The 26,830-nt window shown below is 36.6% G+C and overlaps 1 protein-coding gene across 3 annotated transcripts in view; it reads left to right on the forward strand.

Moving 5' to 3' along the window:
* The window catches only part of GABRA2 (gamma-aminobutyric acid type A receptor subunit alpha2), a 113,547-nt gene that overhangs the window by 38,182 nt on the left and 48,535 nt on the right, over positions 1–26,830 (forward strand). For all 3 annotated transcript variants that reach the window (XM_040624855.1, XM_008701440.1, XM_008701441.1), the window contains exons 3-4: positions 6,236–6,303; positions 25,289–25,509. In XM_040624855.1, the coding sequence (XP_040480789.1) occupies positions 6,236–6,303; positions 25,289–25,509 (289 nt within the window). The remainder of the gene's footprint in view (positions 1–6,235; positions 6,304–25,288; positions 25,510–26,830) is intronic.

Consider the following 26,830-nt stretch of genomic DNA (forward strand, 5'->3'; position numbering starts at 1 on the left):
GTTTCCAGCTTTTAATAGGGAACACTAAGTGCCATATACACAAAAGTCAATAAGTATTTTTTGGTTTTAACAAAACTGAATGATGACAAATGGCACATGTAGGTGTTATGGGAATCATCCCAGGAAGCAAAAAGTCCTTGTTGTCGCTGAGAGAGTTAAAGCGAAACACAGAAATGACTAACTTGTTTTAAAATATATGCGTGACATTCTATTTATGATACATGATAAGCAAAATTATTAGTATCTTAATCTTGAAGGGATGTCCTCCACAGTTTGATTTTGCTCTCAGTATTGCAAGTTCATGTCCTTATTAATATCACTGTTAAGATCCAAATTACATGGGTAAAGACAACATAGCTAATTGCTTGGATAGTTAGCTCCAGCAAATACAGTGACTATCTTTCCTGTGTCTTTAATTATTATCATTTTTTTCTTCTTAGAATAACTGAACAGTGTTTGCATTTAGCTTTCGTTTCTCTCAGGAGCAGACTGTAAGCTATGCATTAACTTCAGAAGTCCTATCAGGAAGCACTAGAAGAGGGGATGGCTACGTGACACAGGGAAAGGGGGGCAGCCAAGACAGGGTACAGGTATCGAGCAGATTACTGCTGAGGATGACTGGGGTCTGGTCTCCCCTGCCACTGACATCCTCCAAGAAATGGGTGTGAAAAATGCCTTAAAGTTGTCTCCACTGAGGAGGAGAGAAAGCTCAGTTCTATTTCCCCCAACTCCCATCAGTCATTGACTGACGGTTGTTCCCAGGAGTGTGAGATTCTCTGCACTTCAGGCTGCCCTGCGCAGCCGGGCAAAGCCTCCAGGCAGAGGATCAAGGTGATTGCAGCAGAATACCACAGCAGGTAGAGCAACTGGGATTGTCGAGGGAGTGTGGACGAAGAACTGGCAGCAGATGTTACGTTGGTCTTCTGTGGATATATACTATTTTAAATGTTGTTTATATGATCATTTAAATATCAAACTTTTACTTGAAATCATTATCTCGTATACTGAGAATGATGGACGGATATTTTGCACGTAACTTGAGATTTCTCTTCTCTTCAAGAACTTCCTTAACTGTCTCACCATCAGACCTAAAAACCTGCTTCCATTCATTTCCACACTCTTTCTATTCACTCCTGATATAATCAAGGATATTCCCCCCTCCTCCTTCCTTCCATGTATGCATTGTCAGTCCCTTAATGCATGCACTGCCTGCTTACCCAGGAATGTTCCTCTGTCACCGATCTTTTTCTCTCTACCCCAGTCGCTCCATCTGTACTGCCATATGCTCAAACATCTTCCACCTTAAACAAGCGAAGAGCTCTTTTCCCTCACCTTTCTCTGTTGCTAGAGTTCTCTTTCCCTTCACAATCAAACTCCTGAAGAGTTGTTTCAAATCACTCTAGCCTTTTCCTCTTCTCCCCCTTCTCTCACTCCATGCCGGCCTCTGCACATATTCTTTCCTCTGCTAATGGCTCCCAGGTCTCCAAATGCAGTGAATATTCCAGACGTCAGATGACGTGATCTCTCCGTTACTACTGTTAAAGTTACCATCATCTTCCTATAGTAACACTGCTTCTACCTATTCACCCATACAGTCTCTTACTCTTTTATAATAGCTTTCTTGAGATATAATTCACATAATATAAAATACACCCTTTTTAAAGTATACAATTCAGTGGTTTTTAGGATAGGGTTGTACAACATCACTACCATCTAACCTTTGAACATTTTTATCATCAGAAATAAACCCTGCACAGATTCCCTATTCTCCCTCCCTCCAGGCTCTGATGACTAATAATTCAGTTTCTGTTTCTATGGATTTGCTTATTCTGGACATTTCATATAAATGGAATCCCTTCTATAACCGTATGTTAACTAAAATTTAAATAACAATTTAATTTTATTGTATGCTGCATTACCCAAAGAAAAATAATTTTTATCAATTAACTTAAGCCCTTCTTGAAATTATGTATATGCTCATTTCGGATATCCTTCAGGGCCATCTATTATTTTTTTTCTATGAAGTATTTCAAACATTCAAAAGAGTACAGAGAATAGAATGATTTATTTCATGACCAGCTTCATCAAATCTTAGAATTTGCCAAAATTAAGATCAAATTTTAAAAAAGGAGAATAATAGAATACATTGGAAGCCATTAGAAATCCCGTCTGTAACCCTGAGAAGGTTATTCTCCTTTCTCTCTCCAGTGATAAACTGCCTCTCAAATCCTGAATTTGATGATTGCTCCTAAGGATCACCCCTTTTATTTTTTTAAGACTTTATGTTTATTATTATTTATTTGTCAAGAGAGAGAGGGCACAAGCAGGGGGAGCAGCAGGCAGAGGGAGAAACAGGCTTCCCGCTGAGCAAGGACACGAGGCTCTATCCCAGGACCCTGGGATCATGACCTGAGCTAAATGCAGATGCTTAACTGACTGAGCCACCCAGGCGTCCCCGGATCACACCTTTTATGTTTACTACATGTAGTCCTTATTTCTCCTCAGGTACTTATTATTAACCTCATGGTGTTTTGTGTTTGGAAAAATCTATATAGAAGATCCTTGTTTGCATATTTTGCTGTTGGCATTTCTAAAGCCGAGAATTTAGATTATAAACAATTATTTTGAGGTAACTCATGATATACATTTCTGTTAAAAGCCGCCTACTGTTTGTTCAAAAGTTAAATTTTGGTTTCCACTGAAATAGTGCCTTCCCTAAATATGTTCTTTCCTTTTGTTTGATTTAAAGTTTCCTCACTGAAATCCAGTTCCCTAGGCTTTCAGACTCCCTCTATCAATGGACAGTTTGGGCTCTGTCTTCACGAATGACAGTACCCATTCCGCTATTCATGGCCACTTGTAATGTTGGTGAAATATTTTGGGAAAAGGTGTATATTCTACATGAACTATAATGAAAAATTATTTGTTAATTCAGGGGCGCCTGGGTGGCACAGCGGTTAAGCGTCTGCCTTCAGCTCAGGGCGTGATCCCGGCGTTATGGGATTGAGCCCCACATCAGGCTCCTCTGCTATGAGGCTGCTTCTTCCTCTCCCACTCCCCCTGCTTGTGTTCCCTCTCTCACTGGCTGTCTCTATCTCTGTCAAATAAATAAATAAAATCTTTAAAAAAAATTATTTGTTAATTCAAACATAAGACACCTAATATGTGGCAGGCATTGTGCTAAGCACTGGTGATAGGACAATGACATATCATTGTCTTTTCGTGAATCTGAATCCTGGTTGGGGAGATAGACCAAACAAAAACAAAAACAAAAAGTGAGTAAAAAAAGTTAAGGCATGAAAATAATGGCAAATTCTAAAAAGTCCTATGAAAAGGAATTATCAGGGAGAAAATAAGGGGAAGCGGACTTACATTATAGAGGGGGCATAGTGAACCTCTGCTCTGAGGAGAAGACATTTAAGTAGAGACTTGAAGGCAGGTAAGCAATCAACTGAGAAGGGAAGAGAAAGGGGAAGTAGCCAAGATGAAGGTCCTGAGGCAGGACAGTGCAAGGTGAGTCCATTCAATGTAATCAGGACTTGAGAAGGTAACTCGTGGTACTTAAAGCGAAGAGACTGAGGTTGCCGCCAGAATATCAGTTCATTTGTTTACTCTGTGACAGACACCTGTCACATGGATCTGAATATTATAACAGGTATTAATCAGCAACACAATTTAACCCTGTTCCAAATCCATATGGGAAAACAAAAATTAACCAGAAGATACTATGGACTTTGACAAATTAGTGTCACAAGATCCCCAAATAACCGATATTCATAAATTCTTATTTCTTCTCTCCTCCCCTCTTCTTTCCTTCCTTTCTCTTCTCTTATGGAAAGCCAAATCATAATCAAAGATAGCATTCTGAATGTAGAACCTTAGAAAACGGTGTTAGATGTATCAAATATCTGTAGCCATCACCCTAAAATATTTTACTAATTCCTGTCGGTTGTTTACAACTCTATTGCAACAACCAAGAACCACTTTCTCAATCTCCTAGCTATTGGGTACTCCTGGTCAGTGTTTGCCTTGCTGATTTTCCTTTTTTTGAACTTTAATAGCTGGAGAATATTCCTTGCAATGCATACATTCTTTCACTGTGCTTATGAAGTTGATAAACCATGAAATCATTTATTTAAGGTAATTTGCATATCTGTGTTCTGTGTCTTCAGGTGTTGCTCTTACTGCTTAGAGCTTTGAGGGTAATCTTATTTTTCTCTTTGATTCTTAGCTGCCACTTCCCTGCAGCCACAAGATACTGATAACACCCTTCCGTACCCTTTACTTGCCATTTGGCATATAATGGATAGTCTTCATATCCTTAGCATAAATATATTCACACATTTTTGTCATCTCTCTTCTCTAGTTTTGCTACTCCAGACTAAGGAGAATAATTTCATTTGCCTCTATCTGGGTGAAAACTACCTCGCCATTTACATTTTTCTTCTCTGGAACATTTTAAATCAGTATCTATAATGACTAAAGTTTTATTCAGTTGTTTATTGAATAAGTGTGACAGTATTGATTTGGTATGAATAAGAGTCCCGTTTTCATAATTTCTTTCTAATAGCGTATATAATTCACGTCTAGGACTAGCTACGTAATTTGTGAGGCCTAGTCCAAGAGGAAAATGCAGGGCCCTTTATTCAAAAGGTAATTAAGAACCTTAAGAGAGAAAAACAGAACATTAAGCAAGCATGGAGCTTTTCTGAGCGCAGGGCTGTATGAGATGGCACGAGCTACATGCCCGCAAAGCTGACCCTGTGCAGGTCTTTGGGGCAGCTGGTAGCTGAGAATTAACTTTATAAACATATTTATGTCCCAAATGAGTTTTATGGTAAAATTTCATGAAAACAGTTTTTGGAATAAAATAGAATAGAAAATAATAAAGCTGAATAATATATCTATTTGGAACACTATATGTTTTTGGTGCAGAGTATTACAGTGAATATGGTAAATAGAAATACATAGTTAATGAGAAAACACTTTTAGCTTTGGTTTACCCTTAGGGCTTAGGAGCCAGATTGCTGGGGTTCTAAAACCTGGCTCTATTTACTCTACCAAGTGTGGGTCGTTGGGCACATTTCCTTACCTTTCTGTATGTACATAAGTGTACGTGTACAGATTGAGATTATAACAGAGAATCTACCCATAGGATTGTCAAGCAGATTATTATATTTTAAGTCATTTAAAGCCTAAGCATTCAAAGTCTACCCTGTGTATTTTGGTTTTAGTGGATACGATATCCCCAGGCTTAGTTTACTCTCTTTTATGGTTGTGAATTAGTGTCCAATATAATATTAAAAATATTTTGTGATATTGCTTCTGTGGAGTTACAAATTTGATGGATGAGGCATCCAGTTCATGATGATAGAAATTAATGATGTCTTGTTTTTTTCTATAAGTACTTTGGAAGAATTTTTCTTCTTAAGTCTTTTCTTTGAGCCTTTCCCCCATCACCATTTGGCTTATTTAAAATCAAAGCTCTCAATCACCTGTTTAAAACAGCAATCCAGTTATTTCTGTTACGGTTAATAAGTTATATAACATTTGAATCCAATTCAAGTCAATCTTAACATTTCATGCATTTGTAAATGCCTTTAAAAGGCAAGTTTGTCTGGAAGTAATCTGTTGTGATTAATGTCTATTAATTGCTTTTATTTTTATATCACTGAATAATGAAGCTTTTTTATATTAACTTGAATTATATTTATTTTTAAGAAATAACAGTTCATTTCTGTGCTTTATTGAGAAGATATTTACAATCTGCAAACTAATTTACAATCTACAGACTAACCCTCTACCATCATGAAGTACCATCTGAAATATTTAGTTTAAAAACCAAATTTAGAACTCAATCAAACAGCAACCATACTAACCACACTTTATTTTTAGTATTGGTAGTAAATTTATTGTAAACTAGCTCAGTTAAGACAGATTCTAAGAAACTAGTAGTTCTCAGAAATATGTTTAAAACAGAAGGCTCTAAATCAGGCATAGTTTCCAAGTAAGAGTGCCATAATACTTCAAGGCGTTTAGCATTTAGGATTGTGAGAACCTATGAAATAATTGAGCAATATAGAAGTTTTTGTTGTTTGTACAGGTTGAAAAGAAATTAAAAAGCAATATTCCTAAATATCGCACAGCTTTCTAATCATTTCATGTACTTGACCCCTTCTCTTTCAGTGGCTCTCATTATATATTATCTATATTTAATCTCTTTTTCTCATATCAGACAGTATTACTGAAGTCTTCACTAACATCTACGTGACCAGTTTTGGCCCTGTCTCAGATACAGATATGGTGAGTTTTTCATTAAATAGTATTTGTACTTCATATTATGTTCCCATTATATGGGGGGAGGTTAGAATAAACAAGTATTTTTAGTGTTGTAGGATTTTGTGTCTGTCTCATGCCTAGTCTATCCAAATACTTGGAGAGTTAAGGATACTTGTTTGTGTCAATGGTACACTATTCCTCCTTGAGTGTTTATAGTAACCCTTTACATTTTATATTCTTTTCAGAGCTTGCCTACCTAGCTGCAGTGTGGTAGTTAAATACAAATAATTATGTTACTGAGAACCATTTTCTAGGATTCGAGGACTTGCTTGGACTTTGATAAGTAAAATCAGTATAGTTTTGTAAACAACCACTTCTTACAGAATGTGCTCATGGTCAGTGCCATGAATGTAAAGCTTCCATTGGGAGTAAATGAGGTGGGTTCCTTCTCACACTATCCAAACACATACAGTACCTACAAGCTACATACATAGTAGGCATATATAAATCAATCTGAAGAAAACCAGAATCTCGACATTCTTGGATTCAATGCAATTGGTATTTATTTTTCTTTAAAATGAGATGGGTAAAAAGAGGGAAATTGGTCTGTTGGGTTAGCAACTGGCAGGCTAGAAACATCATAGATAATTATTGATTAAGAATCAAAATGTTAGTATTCGGTCTTCCATTTCTACTGCTAACTGCAGTGCTCAGTAATAGAAATTGTTGTTGAAATAATTTTCGTCCACCTTCCTTATAGCCCAGGAAGTGAGAATGAGAGGAAATGCCCTTATCCTTTCTCTACCTGGTCATCTTCCATCATGTCACCTTTCCCCAGCTTCTTCCCTTTCTCTGACAACCCAAGGCAAAGGACACCAAGTTTGATGGCTTTTCACTGGGATAAATACACAAAAACTAAGTTTTCCTTTAATGCAGGCATCAGTAAACACCAGCCAATTCACTGGTACCACTCTGCCTTTCCTTCAGGAAGCAGATACGCCCCTTCTATCTTTGAAAACCTCTGCTTTGTCCTCCACCAGGGTCTCGTCTCTGACTGCATAGTCCTTTTCTTACATTGACTTGCATGCCTGAAACTGTAAGGTAGCACAGGGGTGATGACCGCCAACTTTGGAGATGTGGTTGATAACAAACACTGGCAGGTCTTTGAAGTTATTTCAAATGCCAATGTGAAGATTTAAGTGCTTTTTTCCCCTCTCTTAACTCCAGGCCACAATTCCACAGCAACGGAAGAAATCCTACTTTCAACATAATCTTCCCTGTTCCCTTGGGGTATCTTCTATTGTGATCTGAAATATTAATCTGCCTCTTTCCATAGGTCAGTTTCAAGTGTACAGGAACTCGAAAATATGACAGAGACATATTTAGCAAGAATATGCATCTCAAATATTATTGGTTGGCTGTAAAGACAATGTATCTGTGCAGTTTGTCTCAGTAGATGTTCCCAAATATTAGAGACACAGTGAGAGTGAGCACCTGACCTCTGTGGAATCAAGGAGAGTTAGAATTTCGTCTGACACTGAAGAACTAGCAAGATAGTATGTAGATGGTTCTTTTATGATAACCTTTGGTGCCTCATTACCAGCCAAAACAGAAAGGCAAATAATATTAATTTGGGCCCCAAATCTCATAGTTTTCAATGTCGCGTATCTTGTGTTGTGAATATTAGTGCTCACAGTTACTTTCAATGTTTTGGTTTTTATTTTTAACTTTTTTTGCAAAGGGAATTATTCTACCTAAAAAATCAATAATGGAAAAATAAATACTTCTTTTAGACATATTAAATATTTGTTTTCTGGAGGTTTTGGACAAGCTCACTCATATATTTTTGGCAAAGTGTGTCAGGTGACTTTTTTCCGGTGGTGACAAGGGGTTAGACTCTTTGTTCTGACTATAGGGTCAGATTACTAACACACATTTAGAAATCAGGTAGTTTCAACTCAAAATGGATTAAAGGGGCGCCTGGGTGGTGCAGTCGTTAAAGCGTCTGCCTTCAGCTCAGGGCGTGATCCTGGCGTTCCGGGATCGAGTCCCACATCGGGCTCCTCCGCTGGGAGCCTGCCTGCTTCTTCCTTTCCCACTCCCCCCGCTGTGTTCCCTCTCTCGCTGGCTGTCTCTCTGTCACATAAATAAATAAAATCTTTAAAAAAATGGATTAAAGACTTGAACAGAACAACTGAAACCATAAAACCACTAGAAGAAAACATGGGAGAGAAACCATTGGACATCAGTGTTAATAATGTTTTTTTTGGACCTGAGATCAAAAGCAAAAATAAAGAAGTGGGACTACATCAAACTGAAAAGCTTTTTCACAGCAAAAGAAACCATCAACAAAACGGAAAGGAACCTACACATGGGGCAAAATATTTGCAAATCATATATCTGATAAGGTGTTAATAACCAAAATAAAGAACTGAAACAACTCAATAGCAAAAAATCACCCAAACAATCCAATTTAAAAAGGGAAGACAAACTGAACAGACATTTTTACAAAGAAGAATACAAATAGCCAACAGATACATGACAAGTACCCAACATTATTAATCATCAGGAAAATGCAAATCTTTACCACCATGAGATACCACCTCACACCTGTTAGTATGGCTGTCATTACAAAGATGAGAGATAAGTGGTGTTTATCATGTGGAGAAAAAGGAACTCTTGTGCACTGTTGGTGAAAATGTAAATTGTGCAGCCACCATGGAAAACTGTAAGGAGTTTTCTCAAAATTTAAAAAGGGAATTCATTTTTTAAAAAGATTTTATTTATATATTTGACAGAGAGAGAGTAGGGAGCACAAGCAGGGGGAGTGGCAGAGGGAGAGGAGAAGCAGGCTCCCTATGAGGGGCTCGATCTCAGGACTGTGGGATCGTGACCTGAGCTGAAGGCAGATACTTAACCAACTGAGGCACCCAGGCACCTCAAAAAGGGAACTATTATATGATTCATTAATTCCATTTCTGGGTATATATTCAAGGAAATGAAAACAGGATTTCAAAGAGATTTCTACACTCCCATGTTCATTGCAGCATTATTCATAAGAGCCAAGATATGGAAACATTATATATATTATATGTATATATAGTTCATATATAATTCATATATTATATATATGAATATTTTTTGGCCATGGGAAAAAACCAAAATCTGGATTTGTGGCAACACGGATGGACCTTGAGGTTATTATGCTAAGTTAAATAAGCCAAACAGAGGAAGACAAATACTGCATGATATCATTTACACATGGAATAATTTTTTTTTTAATTCAAACTCAAGAACAGAGAGTAGATAAGTAGTTGCCAGGGGTTGGGGGTGGGGTAATAGGGAGAAGTTGGTAAAAGAGTACAAATTTTCAGCTACAAGATGAATAAGGTCTGAGGATCTAATGTAAAGCATGGTGACTATAGTTAATAACACTGGACTGTATAATTGAAATTTGCTAAGAGAGTAGAGCTTAACTGTTTTCACACACACACAAAAAGATAAATATAAGTTGATGGATATGTTAATTAATTAGAAGGGGGAATGCTTTCACAATGTATATGTATATCAGTCACTACTGTGTACACTTTAAATAGCTTATAATTTTTTTTTAAAGATTTTATTTATTTATTTCACAGAGATAGAGACAGCCAGCGAGAGAGGGAACACAAGCAGGGGGAGTGGGAGAGGAAGAAGCAGGCTCATAGCGGAGGAGCCTGACGTGGGGCTCGATCCCATAACGCCGGGATCACGCCCTGAGCCGAAGGCAGGCGCTTAACCGCTGTGCCACCCAGGCGCCCCTAAATAGCTTATAATTTTATTTGTCAGTTATACCTTAGTAAAGCTGAAGTTTAGGGGAAAAAAAAGGAAAAGGGAAAAGAAACTGCGATCATTTAGTGTTTCCATGTAGAAATTCCTTGCAGGCATTTGTTGGGAAATTTATATGTTTTTACAAATCCTAAATTCTGGGAAAAATCAAGTAAGAAAAAAAATGGGAAAAACATTATAATTCTCCGTCAAGAATGAAAGCTTAGCAGTCAACATAAGGAATCCACTGATGTCAGGTTGAAATGCAGCACAGGGAATGCTGACATGAGAAGCTGAAGACTCCAAGGTTAAGGACAGCATGCCCCAGAACTGGGACAGAACCATGTACGAGCGAAGCCGTCATTAGCAGGCAATCATGCTTCTAGTGGTTATGGGTCTGTGGTTCTGTTTGCTGCTGTCATTCTTAAAAATAGGGTTCATATTAACAAGCTGATGCACAAAAAATAAAAGTAAAAAGCTGGTAGCTGTTGTCAGGTATGAGGTCATTAGCAACAGAACAAATTTAAACTCTTTTGTCTGAGTTGAATTAAATATTTTGCCCTCTTCAGTGAATCTAGCTTAAGAACTTTGAAAAATTTGAGCAGGCTCCAGACAGGCTTCATATTTGGGAGGACCCTACTACAGATTATATTAAACATTTAAATGCACTCACAATCCAAACGATATAGGTTAAATTAAATTAAACTAGAGTTGTAGTTGGAAACATTTAAATAAAAAATTACTTTGAATTTTTAGTTTTCCTTTACTATTTTGTGGTGTGTGTGTGAGTAAGGTACATGTGCCCTTGTATGTAGAGGTGTTCCCTAAAATGAAGTACGTATTTAACATCTTGGTAGGATCTTGAGACAGCTGAAGGCCCTAGACCTTTTTCCTAATGATTCATTTTCCTTGAATTACCTAGCCTAACATGGTCCTATAGAATTATTTTGGTCATGTTAGATTTTCTACATTATTTCCATCTTTATTCACCTTGTTTATTCAGTTTTACCAATAGTTGGCTTGGAGGAAGTCTGATGAATTACAAAACCATCAAGGGGGTATATACTTTATCAACAGAGTCTAGTCAGAGGAAAGGATCTATAACTGTAGTTTAAACAGGGAAAATCTAATAAAAGGTATTATTAACTAGAACAAGGTGCTTTAATAATGAAACAGGGTAAAAGAAGGCTGTAAGTAATACAGAACTAGTAAGAGCAGAAGGCAGCATCTACTTTTAGGGGTGAAGCATCATGAACAAGCAAGGAACACACACACACACACACACACACACACACACACACAGAGCTATCTTACAAAAAAAGGGGAAAGGAGCCTGCATTTGGAGCTGAGAGACAATACGCTAATAATTGGTACACATAATAATGTGTGATATGGAAAGGATTTTGAGTGAGAGACAAGAGATAGTTTCATCACTCATCATGTATTGTTTGTTATTTGTCCAAATCTAAGAAGAAAGATGAAGCTGGGGAAAATTAAAGTTGAGTAATCTCTATACACATGTAACATATACATGTGTGCACGCGTGTGCACACACACACACACACACACAACTCCTATTGTAAACCTATTAGGGAAAACAACTCAACTTAAAAACATATATACATTTTATAAAGAGAAATGATTTGGTCTTCATCATCACCAAATGAAATGATTTTCAATCTTGATACTACTTTTGTTGGAAAGCAAGATAAATAATGAGGAAAAATTTGAATTTATGTTAGTATAAAGGGCCAAGAAATGAAACTTATATGCGACACTCTAAAGAGGAAGGAATTTATTAAATGTGGAAGGAAGACACATTATTATTAACCAGATGTGCAAGTGGGCATGAAGATATCTAACTCATGTCTTACAGAAGCAGTTTAGTAATGAGAAAAAAGTAAAGAATAAATTTAATTTCACTTCTAATAGCTTAGCTGATACACTCATTTCTATGCAGTGTGCATGGACCCAAACCCCTACATCCTGTTCAGGTCAGTGATACAGATTTGTTGTGACATTAGCCTGAGAGGAAAAAGCAGCATAACAAAAAGAATTAAGAACCCGAAGAACACACACACACACACACACACACACACACACACACACACACACACACACATTCTGCTATCTCAGAATCATTAACTAGTGTAATTGTCCAAAGAAAGTTGCAGATCTAAATTATAATTAAAGATTCTAATTACAGTGTCTGCAATTAAGTTTAAAATCTTTTATTTCAACATTTAAAAAATTCACGAGTAAGAAGGTAATTAAAGTTGGGAATGTACTAGTAGCTGACAGTTGACAAAGTTTGTAATAGGTATGTGCATTTTAGCAATTTATAACTCACTCTTCTGTTATTTGTTTTTTCTTTTCTCCTTAGTTTCTATGTAGGTCTTTTCCCATATTAGTAAACATTTTCACTGCGTGTACATATTCTTCAGGCGTAAGTGGTATAGCTACCAATTACTACACTAAAACCTAAACTGAGAACCTCAGTCCAAATGGTAATCTCTTGCAGTGCTAAGTGTTAGGGTTAGAAATTGAGCAGTGCAAACTTTGAAATCACCTCAAGGTTTCTGAACCTGGGTTTCCCATTAGACTGTTAAGAAGCAGGCAGTCAGGTAAGTTATAACTTTGGTTTATTTTATTTTATTTTTTTTAATGTTTTTTTATTACATTATGTTAGTCACCATACAGTACATCCCTGGTTTCTGATGTAAAGTTCGATGATTCATTAGTTGCGTATAACACCCAGTGCACCATGCAATACGTGCCCTCCTTACTACCCATCACCAGTTTGGTTTATTGATCATTTAAATCCCCTTGGTTAATATTTTCTGTCCTTTTGAAAACAAAGTGCTTTATCTCTTAGACTCACCAGAAGCTATTGAGATCTTATGTATTTTGGTGGTTAACATCATAGGGAGGTTTAGAGAGTTATTAGGTCTCGACATTTGGTCAAAGATTGACACTGGACTTCGTTGTTAACCCTTATTAGAAGTTGTCATTTGTAAATGTAGCTAGGTAAGAAAACCTGTTATAAACATGGCAAATACTGTTTACCACACGTAAAGTAGTCATTTTACTCACTTCAAAGTTGGCATGTAGAAGTTGATTACTGGAAAGTTATTGATATTTTGGAAGGATAGGAATTAGACTTTGAGAACATTCATTCATTCAGTCGATATTTTCCAGTATCCTCTTAGAGTTTTTAATAGGGTCCCTTAAAATGTGATTAGACACTTGAATTGGATTGTTTCCTGGGTTCCTTCTACAGTCTGTGGAATCATAATTGCTAGTTGTGGGGCATGTCAGTCTACATTTTAACAGGTTAAGGTATTTGACTTTATGCTGAAGGCAGCAAAAAGCCATTTTAGGGTAGGGGGGTTGGTGTAATATAGAGACCATGTGATGGAGTCTGATTTTCTGCAATCCAATAATTTGTATTAGAGAATTGGGAAAAGAAAAAAAAATAGTTTGAAAGCTCTTTTATTCCACACAAGAACGACTGTGGACTGGGCCAGAGTCGTGGTACCAAAGATGGAAACAATGAAAAGATTTAGAAGCTCTCCACGTGGTAAAATTAGTCAGACTTGGTGATCTGGTGGATGTGGGGGTTGAAGGGAGCACAGGGTGAAGGCTTGGGAGATTGGGTGGATGGTACCATTCACTGGGGTATGATACACAGGAGGAAGAGTTTACTTTGCTGTTGTTTTGGTGTTTGGGAGATGAGTACTTATGTTTTGGATACACTAAGTTTGAGTATCTGTGAGAGATTTAATTGGAGATGTCTAGGTGCGGGCATATATCCAGAGCTTGGGAGAAAGGCTGGCGTGCAGATGGTGTGGGGAGCCATCTGATGGTAGTTGAAACCATGGGCATGTATAACATTGTGCAAGAAAGAGATTTCGAGTGAAATGGTCATTGTACTTTCACAGAAACTCTAGCGTACAAGAGAATAAAACAGATTTTAGAGGAGACTGAAAAGTGGCTATGGGTGTCTGTCAACATGAAGGGGGATTTCCTTCTCTGAAACAGACTATGTTTTGATCCTTAACAACAAAAGTTAGAAACCACTGCCTTTTATTCCTTATCGGATGCAATAATGCACAGTTGTCAGATATTTGTGTCACTTACAGCTCTTTGGCAAGGTAGGATTCTGTATACTGACGGTGGTATTGTTCATTCGGTAATGGGAAGGACTCATGGGTTTTTCCCAGAGTAAAATCTAAACTAGGGAGGGGGTAACAGTTTCAGAAAAGAGGGCAAATAAAGGCAGTTTGACTAGGTTGACTCCATCCTACATTCCTGCAAGAGGGAGGGTTCAGGTGAGAGTTCTCTTGACTTCCTACGGAGAGGGGCATTCCTTAACATCCCCCCATTCTTTTTTATAAACTAAATAATAAACAGCTATAATTTCTGAACATGAAGTGGTTTTTTAAAAATTAAAATTGCAGAAGTTGCATGTTCTTTCCCCAGGTTTCAAGAGTGGAATCTCTCTTCTGGGGGGAGCCACACAGAATTTGTTTGCAGTAGTGAAGAATAATAGATATTGTTTATTGGTGCTACTCGCATACATTTTCAAGGGTTACCATTACATGTAGATTGTTGGCCGACACAGAAGGTCTCAGATCCCGTGGTGAGGATTTTCCCAATGGTTTCCTCCAACACCAGGAGAATATAGTTGAATACCAACCCAAGACAGCACTGCAAAACAGGGAGAGAACAGGGTGTCATATGTTATGGAAAAGCCAAGAAAAGGATTCGAATGTGTCATTAGATTAAGAACACGGAGGTATTTGCTGATCGTGGTAAAAGCAACCAGATTGCAGTGGGTTGAGCGTGTGGGAGGTGAGGAAATGGAGAAATCGTGGAGGCAACATTTTTAAGCAACATGGTTGAGGAGAGGAGGCGAGACAGAGGGCAGTAGCTGTAAGACATTATAACCATCAGGGAGGCTTTTCTTTTTAAAGATTGCATTGAACTTCTCACTGTTTTCTGAACATTCCATTATCTTTAACAACCCTACGGAGATGTTTTTCACTTTTCTTGTGATGCTTTCCTCCTCCTTTGCCAACTGGAGATCTTTCATTTATTCAAGGCCAAACTCAAATTTCATCTTCTCCGATGTCTTTGTGGGCTACTCCAAGTAGGGTCAGTCCTTCTCGTCCTTGTGTTCTGCCACACGGTGTACTCACGTTTTTACGCCTTTACATACTGGATTATAAAAATCTTTACATGTGTTTCTTCTTTACTGCCGTCTGAGCTACTACGAGGTGTGAGTTGTGTTTGTTCATTTCAACAAGATTTACTAAGTACGTGCTCTGTGTCTCTCACCGTGTGGGAGCTGAAATCCCTAAGTATAACCAGTGCTTGTCCTCAAGTTGTTCACAGTGATGTGGGGAAACAGCTAAGAAAAGTTGTCAACTTTGAAACAGTGGGATCATGCTTTTATTGAAGTATTTGCGGATGACTGTGTGGCAGAGGGTATGTGGGTATAGGATATCTGTATCCGAGGAGATTTCTAGGAAAAGAAGGTAACTGAAGAGGACAAATGAGGAGAGTGTTCTAGCACGAAGTGGAAGGGCTGGTTGAATTTAGTAAAATGCAAAAATTCAGTGTGACTTGAGCCTAGAATGCTTTAAGGGATCTAGGGGGTGGGGCGGGGGGAGAGATGAGGCTAGAAAAGAACACAGAGCCAGATCACGAAGGCCTTATGGCCAGTTGCCCAAAAAAGAGAGCCGCAAAACCATCCCCAAATGAAACTTTAAAACACAGGAGATCTCTTTTACCAGAAGATTGGTTATGGCATAGCTTTTTTGATACGTGTCAACATTCTGTAAAATGTAACTACTGTACAGAATAAAAGACCTCTGTGGTTAGTTTAATATAGTTCCACAAACACACACATGCAAACATTACTTCACACTTGTTAAATTTAAGGGTTTAGAGTATTACATGCAGGGGACTGTTTGCCATAAGATACCTGAGAGCTTATCTACCATCTGCCTCTGCTGATGGCTTTCTCCTTATGGAATTAGAGCTCTTGTTGCCCAGAATCCTTGTTACTACCTTTAATTTCTTTTTTTTTTTAAAGATTTTATTTATTTATTCGACAGAGATAGAGACAGCCAGCGAGAGAGGGAACACAAGCAGGGGGAGTGGGAGAGGAAGAAGCAGGTTCATAGCAGAGGAGCCTGATGTGGGGCTCGATCCCATAACGCTGGGATCACGCCCGGAGCCGAAGGCAGACGCTTAACTGCTGTGCCACCCAGGCGCCCCTACCTTTAATTTCTAATGATGCCTCTCATTCATTCATTCATCAACTAGTTATTGTTTATTTCCTATGTTCCGTGCAGTTCGTTAGACGCTGTTGTTACACTATCGAAGAAGGTGATCACAGCCCTTGTTAGCGTGGAGTAAACGTTGGCCAAATGTAGGGACTGGCAGGGAAGAGCCGCTGCAGCAGAGATCAGTGAGTTCGGGGAGTTAGTTGGAACAGGACACATCAGAGGCCCCGCAGTATCAGTATTGCTCCGGGCAGAGTGGAGTGGGAGGGTGGGGACTGCCAAACCCCCGGCTAGAGAGGAAGTGGAGGGAGAGATCATGCTGGCACTTGGATGCTGAAATTCAACTGACCAAATTCAAGGACAGTCATTTTTGGATCTCCCCCCCCACCCATCGTGACAATATCTTGAGTGTATCCTGTAGCTTTCTGTTCACTTTCAGATATCAAAGAGTCCGGTGCAGGCCATTTTAAACATCAGTCTTTTATGCCTGTTAGATCTCTCCTTTTCGCAGCCATGTTCACAGCTAAGGGATGTGCAGTGGGCAAAAGGCTATGATCTGCTCTTTCTCTCCTCTTTCTGGGTCTGCCAGAGTTGAGGCAGGGGAAAGGGAGATTATAAAAATGAAGGAAAATATGTTTTTACTTAGCTTCTTCTGTCGGTGCTTCTTGGCATTTAGGGCCATTCGTATAGCTAGCAAATGCAGGCTCTCATGGGGCGCATTTGTGATTTCTTCTCAGTGACCTCTTTATTGTCCAAAACACCGAAAACACAGGTGGCTTATTCCTTAATGGACTTTTTGTGGCTCACCCCATACCCTTGGCACTTTACTTCATGACCTTTTGCAGCTGGCTGCCCCTCGCTTGTCAGACTGCCCCGTGGCTGAGTGTGGGGAATGGGGGGAGAAATGTATTTTGAAGGTGATTTATATCAAGCTACCTCCCTTAATGTCCAAACTGTTTCTAAGAACTTTACACATATTATCTCACTTCGTCCTTATAAGGAGAAGTAGGTTTTATTATTATCACCATTTTATAGATAAGTCAACTGCAATAGTGAGATTAAAAGACCTGCTCAAGGTTGAGCACCCTAATCAACCCAACCTCAGAGCCCAAGCCTTTAGCATCTATTTTATATTACTTAATTTATTATTTTGTTATCTTTTGATCTAATGTTTAAGTCAGTTTTCGATGTGGAAAGACTTTGATAGAGACTCTAAAACTCCATTCTCAGAGAGCTCTGCAACCAAATTCTCTCTGTAACCTTCCATAATCCATGACTAACTTCTGTTTATTGGTCTATAAAAGATGGAAATTTCACTCTGACGTCCTGCCTTCAAGGATTACGTTTACGTATGATGTAACAAAGGGCACGGTGTTAGAAAGCACAGTTGAATTCAAAGCTTGGCATTCTCTCTCTTTTTTTAAATGGGTATGGTTTCTGAGGTATTCCCACCTGTGAAATGAGGATATTTTGCATATTTTATAATGTTATTGTGAGTTTAAAAATTATATTAAAGTGAATTGCAATTAACTATTATAACTCTTCATCATTTTGAATATTTTAATTAGATATATTTTAATAATCTACTCTCAGATCCTGAATCTGTAGGATTGATTTTTAATTTGTTTGTGAAACTTGCCCAGCCCCTAGTTCCAAAAAGCCTAGATGCCTTACCTGCACAATGGTCAGAGCATGCTGTAGCTGACCTTTGCATAATAGGGTTTTATGATCTTGTATTAATTGGGTTGATTGGCACCCTGCTGCTCTGTTCTAAAACTTCTCCATTTTTTTGCAATTTTTGCAGTGCTAATACTGGGCTGCATGTGTTGTTCACACCCCTTCCGAGTACCAACTGGAAGTGTTTGAGCTTACCCGTTCTTGTGTATTCCAAGGGTGTTATTTTCTCTAATAGCTACATACCTGCTTCATAAACCACATTTTTCTTTGTTATAGAGGAAATACACTGGTTGGAATTTACGCAGTGGAGACTAGCCTTTATTAGCAAAAAGAGTAAAAGGAAATAAATTTTGGTACTTTAAAATATGCTCAGTAAGTCAAAGTAAATGAGAACTCACCCCAAGAGCAGTCCTGCAGTTTGGTTGTGTTTCAGTGAGTAGATAGAATTCTTCAGAAATTGGCTACATGCATTGACTTATAATTAATGTAGTCAGGCACTAAAAAATATTCTGCCTTCACTAAGTTAACGTGCTCTTGAAATCATGTTTATACAATGAACTGTGCAATAAAAGAGTGATTTCCTTGTTTGCAGTACCAATTATGGAAAAAATACTTATTGGTAGTTAAAACATTGGACTGGAAATTGTATCCTTATATGAGTTCTGCCCCTACCAACTTGGACACAGGAAACTGACACAATTTATCTACAACCCCATCTATAAAAAGGAGAATTTGGATGAAGCTTCCTTTAAAGAATTTTTCAAATCTTGAGGTGTGTGGATTCTTCAACTCTTCAGTCCCACCCGACAGTCCGAGTCACGTCTCCTGAGCATAGACCGTGGGATAGCTGCATGCTGATCTGTCTTTGTGAATTTTTTGGTTTCTTTCTAATTTTGCTTCTTAGTTGTTTGCATATTCCCTGAGGGATTTTGTAGTTGATCTTGTTGTTATTTATTCCTTTTAGAATCTCAATTCATGGTTCTAAGTCTTAAGTTTATATGAAGAAGTTGCTTTGTTTTGTATTTCTGGCAATTTTCTTGTAACACACAAATCAAGCAATTACTTACTCTATTAGTACATACTCATGGCAAACCTGAGGTTAATTTTAAAGAGTCTTTCAAGAAAATTTTTTCCAAATACTAAGAATATGCATTTTATATGCATTTAAGGAGATCAAGTGCAAATAATTTGGAAATCCTGTTATTCTTAGTGGATATGCAATGCATATTATTTGACTGAAATACTCCTTACCCTTCCTTTTTAATCTAGAAAATAAAACCACAAAAACGAGTGAACCAACTGTATTTATTTATATATTTATATATCTGTATACTTTTTATTAATATATTAAAATATAAGCACTAGTGCAGAAATTTGAATAATAAAAGGTAAAATATGTATCATTTCAGAAATAATTATATTTATTAATAAAATAGATTTGGTTTTGCTCTCATTTAAGATTGCTATTCATGATAATATTTTAGCAATTAATCTGTTTGAATGTATTTTATTTTTAAATATCTTTCTTAAGTACTTTAAAATATTAACAATCAAAGATCTGATTCTAAATTTGTATTTTATTACTTATTTTGATAACTTATAAATGAAAAAGATATAAATTCAAATTTAAGAAATGCATCATTGGTTATTGGTTCCTGAACCATCATGCTAATTTTTAAAAACTCATCCACCAATTCTAGTAGTTTTTAAAACAACTTGCTGTTTGCAGTGGCCTTCTGCCACAGTAACCAGTATCTCAAGGTACAATATGTGCTTAAGATGAATGTCATCATTAAGAAGCCGTGGTTATAAACTCATATTTTAAATAGCCTCATTGATAATTATAAATTTCTTTTTAGACTTGATTAGTTCATCATTCTTCACGTGGCTAATGAAGACCTTATGTTAGGCATAGAACTGATATTCCTTCTTGCTGTTGTTGTTCACTTGTGCTTGCGTAATGATTAGTGTTTTCTTCAATCCATGCTGTCATTTAGCAATGATCTTTTGAAGCCATTTGTCTATTTTTGCTGGAGTTAGTTTAATCAAAACTAAATACTATAACTTTCAAATTCACCTGATTCCAAATCACAATACACTGAGAGCAAATGAAGGAGATGTCACTTGACCATTCCCGTTGTGTCTTCTCTTCCCGTAGAATGGCTTACCTATATGACCAGCATAGACTTATGGGCACAGTGAGAGTGCCAATATCATTCTTTATATTATCCATTAGCAAGGCTTCACTTCTTATATTTAGATGAGAATTTCACTTAAAGATAAATATTCCATATTTTCTTCTTACAGCTACAAGGATGTACATACCCCACTTTGTAAACCACTGCTCTAAGCTGAATATCCCGTTTGTGCTTACAGTCTCTCTCTTCATTTAGGTATGATACAGTTGATTACAGTTATATTTACTGACTTAAAACCAACCTGCCTCCCTTATATTAGACCCATGTAACTTTCATTAGACTCACATGATGAAGTAAAATTTCACATGTTTTCAAACTCCTTATTCATTCACACAAATCTTTAATTTTCTCTTACGGGGGCCAGTGTGATAGGTTGCAGTCATGGCCCCCATTCTTTACCCCTTTTTATATCCACATCTTTTTCCACTTAACTTTATAATGCTCTTCCACTGAGAGTGGGGTGACTTGCTATAATACTTGTCATTAAATTCAACCACGTGACTTGCTTTGGCCAATGAGATGTTAGCAGACATTACACAAGTGATGACTTGAAATGCATTAGGGTTTGTTCTTCTGTACTTCTGCCACTGTCATGAGAAAGATAAGCCCAAGGTAGCCTTGTGGTCCCTGGAGGAGGATAAGAGGCACATGGAGCAGAGTTCAGTTGCCCCAGTGGTCCTATACAATGGCAGCCTAGATCAGCCAATGGCCAACTAACCCCCAGATGCACGAGCAAGAACAGCTGAGGTCAACAGAGCCCAGGTGAGATCAACTGTGACCCCCAGTCTCACGTCTTCTGAGGTAATAATGAATAGTTGCTATTAAAAGCTACTTCATTTTGGGTGTTTTTTACACAGGAATAGCTAAGTGATATTAACTAGTCTCTAAGTTTTACTGGTTAAACTCTGATTCCCCTTAATGGCATTTACAAACTCAGGAGTAGGGAGAGTACTTTAACTTCTGCCGTTTGTACCCTCCGTTCACTCCTAACCCATTGCATTCTGCCTTCTGGACTCGCTTTTTTAAACTAAGCTCAAGGTCTTTCAGCCCTATTTGACACTCTTTATCTCTACATGCTTCTTAAAATTTCTTTTTTCTTAGTTTGGTATTCTTCTTTCCTGCTATTCTGTGTGTATGTGTGTATCTGTGTTCTTTAATTTTCTAGAGTTTTTTCTTCTTTATTTTCATCAGTTAATCATGAAACATCTATACAAGTGATCCCTTCTATCTTCATAATTTTAATTATCACTGCTAAAAACAGTATAGCCTGGGGATATGTCTGATATATTAGTAATCACATTAAATGTAAATGGACTGAATTACCATTATCTCCGAAGATATTTTTAATAAATTGGAAATGGTATTTTCAGAACATAGTCTCTTATTACAAATGCAGTAAAATTAAACATCAATGACAAAAATATAATTAAGGAAACCAACACATTTGGAAATACAAAAACGCTTCACAGTATCTCCTACATAAAGAAAAAGTCATAATGGGAATTAAAGATTGTCTTTGGCTGAATAATCTGGAATATACTATTAATTATGCTTGTTATATAGCTGTAGTAATCATGACTTTGGAATTAATGCAGGGATAGATAAACAATAGAAAAGAAGAGAGATCTCAGAAACATGCCAATCCCTATATGGACAATATACACTTGAGAGAAATGACATTACAAATCTGTGCAGAAAGATGAATCAGTCAGTAAATGGTACTAGAAAGTTGTTTTTCCATTTGAGAACAAACAAACAACAGTGAATTTTTATCGCACATAATACATGATAATTCTATGACCTAAATGTTAAAAAGCAGAACTTTTACATCTTTAGAAGAAATATACAGGCATATATTTATGATATTTGCATACCTTTATACTCTTTATTAGAATTCTTACTGAGTAGTATATTTAATAAAATAGTTACATGTAGAAAATGTAAATAATTTCTATTACTCAATAAGAAAAAGACAACCTAAAAGGAAACTGAGTACATGAAATTATTAGAGTACATGAAATAGACTCTTCTAAAAAAAAAGGAAAGTGTTTAATAAATATATGAAAATGTGTTAAATTTCACTAGTCAGTAGAGAAATCCAAACAGTAGCAGTATCAGCCATTTCACACTAATCATAATGGCTAAAATGAAATATTCTATGTATATCAAGTTGTAGAGAAACAGAGTTCAATGTGTACAGACCTCTAGGATTTCAATTTGAAAATATCTTGTTATGTTGAGGATGCAAATACAATACATTCTGGTAATCCCACTTGTAGATTTACTGTAGAGCAGTGGTGGGCATACCGTGGTCCATGGGCCAAATCCTATCAGTTACCTATTTTTATAAACAAAGACATTGGAATATAACCACTCTGACTCATTTATGTATCGTCTGTGAAGGCTTTCACACTACAGTAGCAAAGGTGGGTGGTTGTGATACCGTAAGACCTGTAAAGCCTACAGTGTTTACTCATTGGCCCCTTATGGAGAAAGTTTGCTCTGGTTTAGAGTAACTCTTGGGTCTTTGTCCTAAAAGTGTAGTATAATAATGCTTATAGCAGTTTTGCTTGCTAGAGTGACAGATTGGAAATAGAAAAAAATTAAGAACATAGAAAAAGGATGAATATTGTGAAATATTCTTAAAAGATGAGGCTATGTAACAATGACAATGAGTCAAAGTACTAGATGTATTGCCATGAATGAATTTCAGTAATGTAACTAAAAAAGTCAGTGTCAGGAAAGTGTACACACTATATGATACCATTTACATAAATGTTGAAAATGTGATATAGAAACACATATATTTATGTAGTAAATATTTAAGTACATGTATGGGAATGATAAACACCAAATCCAAAATAATTATTTCCTCAGAGAGTTGGGGGAATGTGATTGAGAGGGAATAAATGAGAGAGAGGGCTTCAATAATATTTGTGATGGCATTTCTGCTGGGAATGTTTACAAGGCCTTTATGATATTCTTTATACTCTCATGTATGTCTGAAGACAAACCAAAATAATACACAGATGAAAGCCATGGTGCCTTTTGTGAAGATTTGCAAGCTTGTCTGGAGGCAGAGGAACAAACACACAATTGCAGCGTGAGATCTTACAGTAATAGAATGCTTTACGAGTAATGAAGGTATACAGACAGCTGGCTATGTATTTTCTGGGTGTTCAAAGGACTGGGAGTGTGGTTGTGAGCAGTTCCTGATGCAGGCAGATAGGAAACTTGCTTTAGGGGAGAAATGGTAAGAAGAGGAGATTGTTAAAATTGCCTACAACATAACATGAGTGCCTGTTGGAGTGGGGTGGGGGAGAAAAAGGCACAGATCATTCTCAGTAGGTTGACAGACACACTTGGGACACCATGAATGCTCAGGAACAGTGTTTCTGAAAACACTTTTTAAAAAGAACTCACCTGAAACATCCTGTTTATAAACCTTGCATATCTCCTATGGGGTAGGTCTGCAAGAAATGATTGCCTTAGCAACAGCTTCTGAAACAGACAAAACCTATCATAATTTGACAGAAATGGAAAATTTGAGTTTGATGTTTTATAAAAAGTTGTAAAATGCATTCAATTTTCTTGGACAAATAAATGTCTTATGTATTCACATCAGGCTTGGATTTGAAGGAACCATGGTTGGAAAGAAACACTTGCCTAAAAACTTTGATAGTGAAGACTCATCTCTTAATCTAGATGTTTTTTAAATACTGAGTTATATCTATATGGAATTAAACATTTTTAAATAGGACTAAACCACTGAGAGTGAGTGTCAATTCAATCATGAAATTGTCTTGTCAGGGTCAGGGACAAAGTCCAGAGCCATTGCTTATTTCCTGTTCCTATGTCATGACCTATGGCCGTTACTTACTCTCTTCATCCATTCAATTTTTGAGCGATCACGGGAATCATTTACTTCATTTAAGTTTGTACAAATAATTTGATATTTTCATAAGTATATGGCCTTTTTAATCTGTCCTTTTTTATATGCATAATTTTAGTTGACTGAAATTGCCAATTGCTAAGGTGTTTGTTTCAAATGTGATGGCTGTGACTTTGAGCTCAAAGGACTTTCTGAATTTCACATTCTCAGGTGTGTAATTGAATATTTTGGTGATCTATCATGTGAGTGCACAAAAATTTTCATATTAATAGATGGTCAGTATTAATCACAGTTGTGAATTGTACCTCTTGTCTAAAATGTATACATTCTCTTCCAAGAAAGAGAGAGAGAGAGAGAAAGGAAGACAGAGCAGAGGAATGAGGAAGAGAGGTTGAGAAAGATATTGATTGATTAAGCTACCTAAAAATGTTGGACAATGGTAATATAGGAATTGACCACTCGTCTGTATGAATATTTAAAAGTACATTTTAAACTGAGGGCATTTATTTGCAAAATATTTGTATTTTAAGTATTATAATAACTTGTATAAGTATTTTTATTACAACTAATTTTATAAAATAAACTCTTTAAATTATCATCCCCTAATACATTCTTGCTAGCAATATGGTATCTCACCATTTTTTTAGGATTAAAAAAGATGTATGATATTTTATAGTTCCTTTGGCAACATCAGATGATGACTCATACAGATTTGACAGTAGGTTTAATGTTTCTTTTTTTCTTTTTTTTTTTTTTGGCTACTGAGAAGGCTGCCTGCTTACTCTTTGTTGAGATAAACTACTTAGACCAATAACCAAGACCCTGCTCTCAAGCATGCTCTTTGTCCTATACTGAGTTACAGGATGCAGGAAAGCAGTTTAAGACCTTGTTCAATTGATAGAGGCCAGAATAAAGTAGATTTATTCTTTTCTTTTCATTGTATGTAGCTAATTGTGTAAACACATATGCTTATCTCATTTTAAGTGGCAACATTTATTGATAAAGAAATGATCTTTCAAAACTTACTTCTCCCAGTATAGTGTTCTCTCTTTTTAAGCTATTATTATTTTTGTTGGAATTTTATAGTGACCTTGTATCTAAAACATTTATTATTTTCCAAAGAATTCTATTTTATATTTCAGGAATATACAATTGATGTTTTCTTTCGACAAAAATGGAAAGATGAACGGTTAAAATTTAAAGGTCCTATGAACATTCTTCGACTTAACAATTTAATGGCTAGCAAAATCTGGACTCCTGATACTTTCTTTCACAATGGGAAAAAATCAGTAGCTCATAATATGACAATGCCAAATAAGCTTCTCCGAATCCAGGATGATGGGACGCTGCTGTACACAATGAGGTAGGTTCTCAGGTTTGATATGTGGCAATAAAATACTGAGAAATCCATGTATTAAACAACCAGCCAAACTAGTTGTCAAGTATTAGCACAAATTGAACATTTTTATAACAGATTATTGAGGTACATATAGCATCCTTTATAAACCCCTGGATATTAAAATAAGATAAAATAGGGGCGCCTGAGTGACTCAGTCAGTCCAGCATGTGACTCCTGATTTCTGCTCAGGTCATGATCTCAGGGCCGCAAGATGCAACCCCATGGCGGGTTTTGTGCTAGGAGAGGAGCTGCTTAAGATTCTCTCTTTCTCTCCCTCCTTCTGTCCTTCCCCCCCAACTCACACACATTTGCCCCCCCCTCTCAAATAAATAAATAAATAAATAAATAAATAAATAAAATCTTTTTTAAAAATTGAAGAAATATACAGTTGCTGACTGTATATTTACATATATATTTATATAGTGTAACAACTATTCCATTTTAACTCTTCTAATGAATTAATCTTTTAAAATAAGTTACTTATACAAGAAAGAAAACAATCACAAATCTAATAAAGTGATGTGTAATCTAAAATTTAAATGCTTAATAAAGGCTTTAAAGCATGGGTGACTTTTATCAGCACAAAATATAGATTAGACATGTATTCTAGGCATTTGATGTGTTATTATTTCATATGAAACGTTAGGTGGCGGATTTCAGTTGTGTAAGTTATTTAAGAAGGGGCAAAAATACAACCCTGAACTTTAAAGATAAAACTCTTGAGGACTCATTACTAAATGACCATTACCTAAAATGGAAGTGCTAGCTATGCTTTGTCTCTCTGAATCTTACAAACGGATGCAGTATCCCTGTTGGTTTTACACTTTGAACATTGCTGTGGATTAAGACAATGTTTGGAAATTTTGGCTTTAAACAAAATGTTGGCAGAGAACACACAGAGTTTTGGAAAATATTGCATGGAGTTCTACTTAAATGCTCTCTTAGAATTATATAAGTTATAATTAAATTGTTGGCCACATTTGTTTTGCTCATCATAAGAGTCTTCCATAAGTTCAACTTAATACCATTTCTATCCATTTTACCTGTGTGTGAAATGGAAAAATTGATGACTGTCTTTATAACAAGTTTGCTATGATTACGCTTTTTTTTGCTATGATTACTCTTTAATGTGATCGTGTAGATACAGAAAAAAATATTTATTTAACAATACATAACTTGTGCTCATAATTTAGCTAATAGTCTAGTTTCAAAAAGATATTTTTAAGAGGCACATCTATGTATTATCTATATCTACTTCTATATTTAAACCCATGTACCTGTATAT

The sequence above is a fragment of the Ursus maritimus genome, unplaced genomic scaffold (assembly GCF_017311325.1).
Source record: "Ursus maritimus isolate PB19 unplaced genomic scaffold, ASM1731132v1 scaffold_8, whole genome shotgun sequence".
In the NCBI taxonomy this organism is placed as follows: domain Eukaryota; kingdom Metazoa; phylum Chordata; class Mammalia; order Carnivora; family Ursidae; genus Ursus; species Ursus maritimus.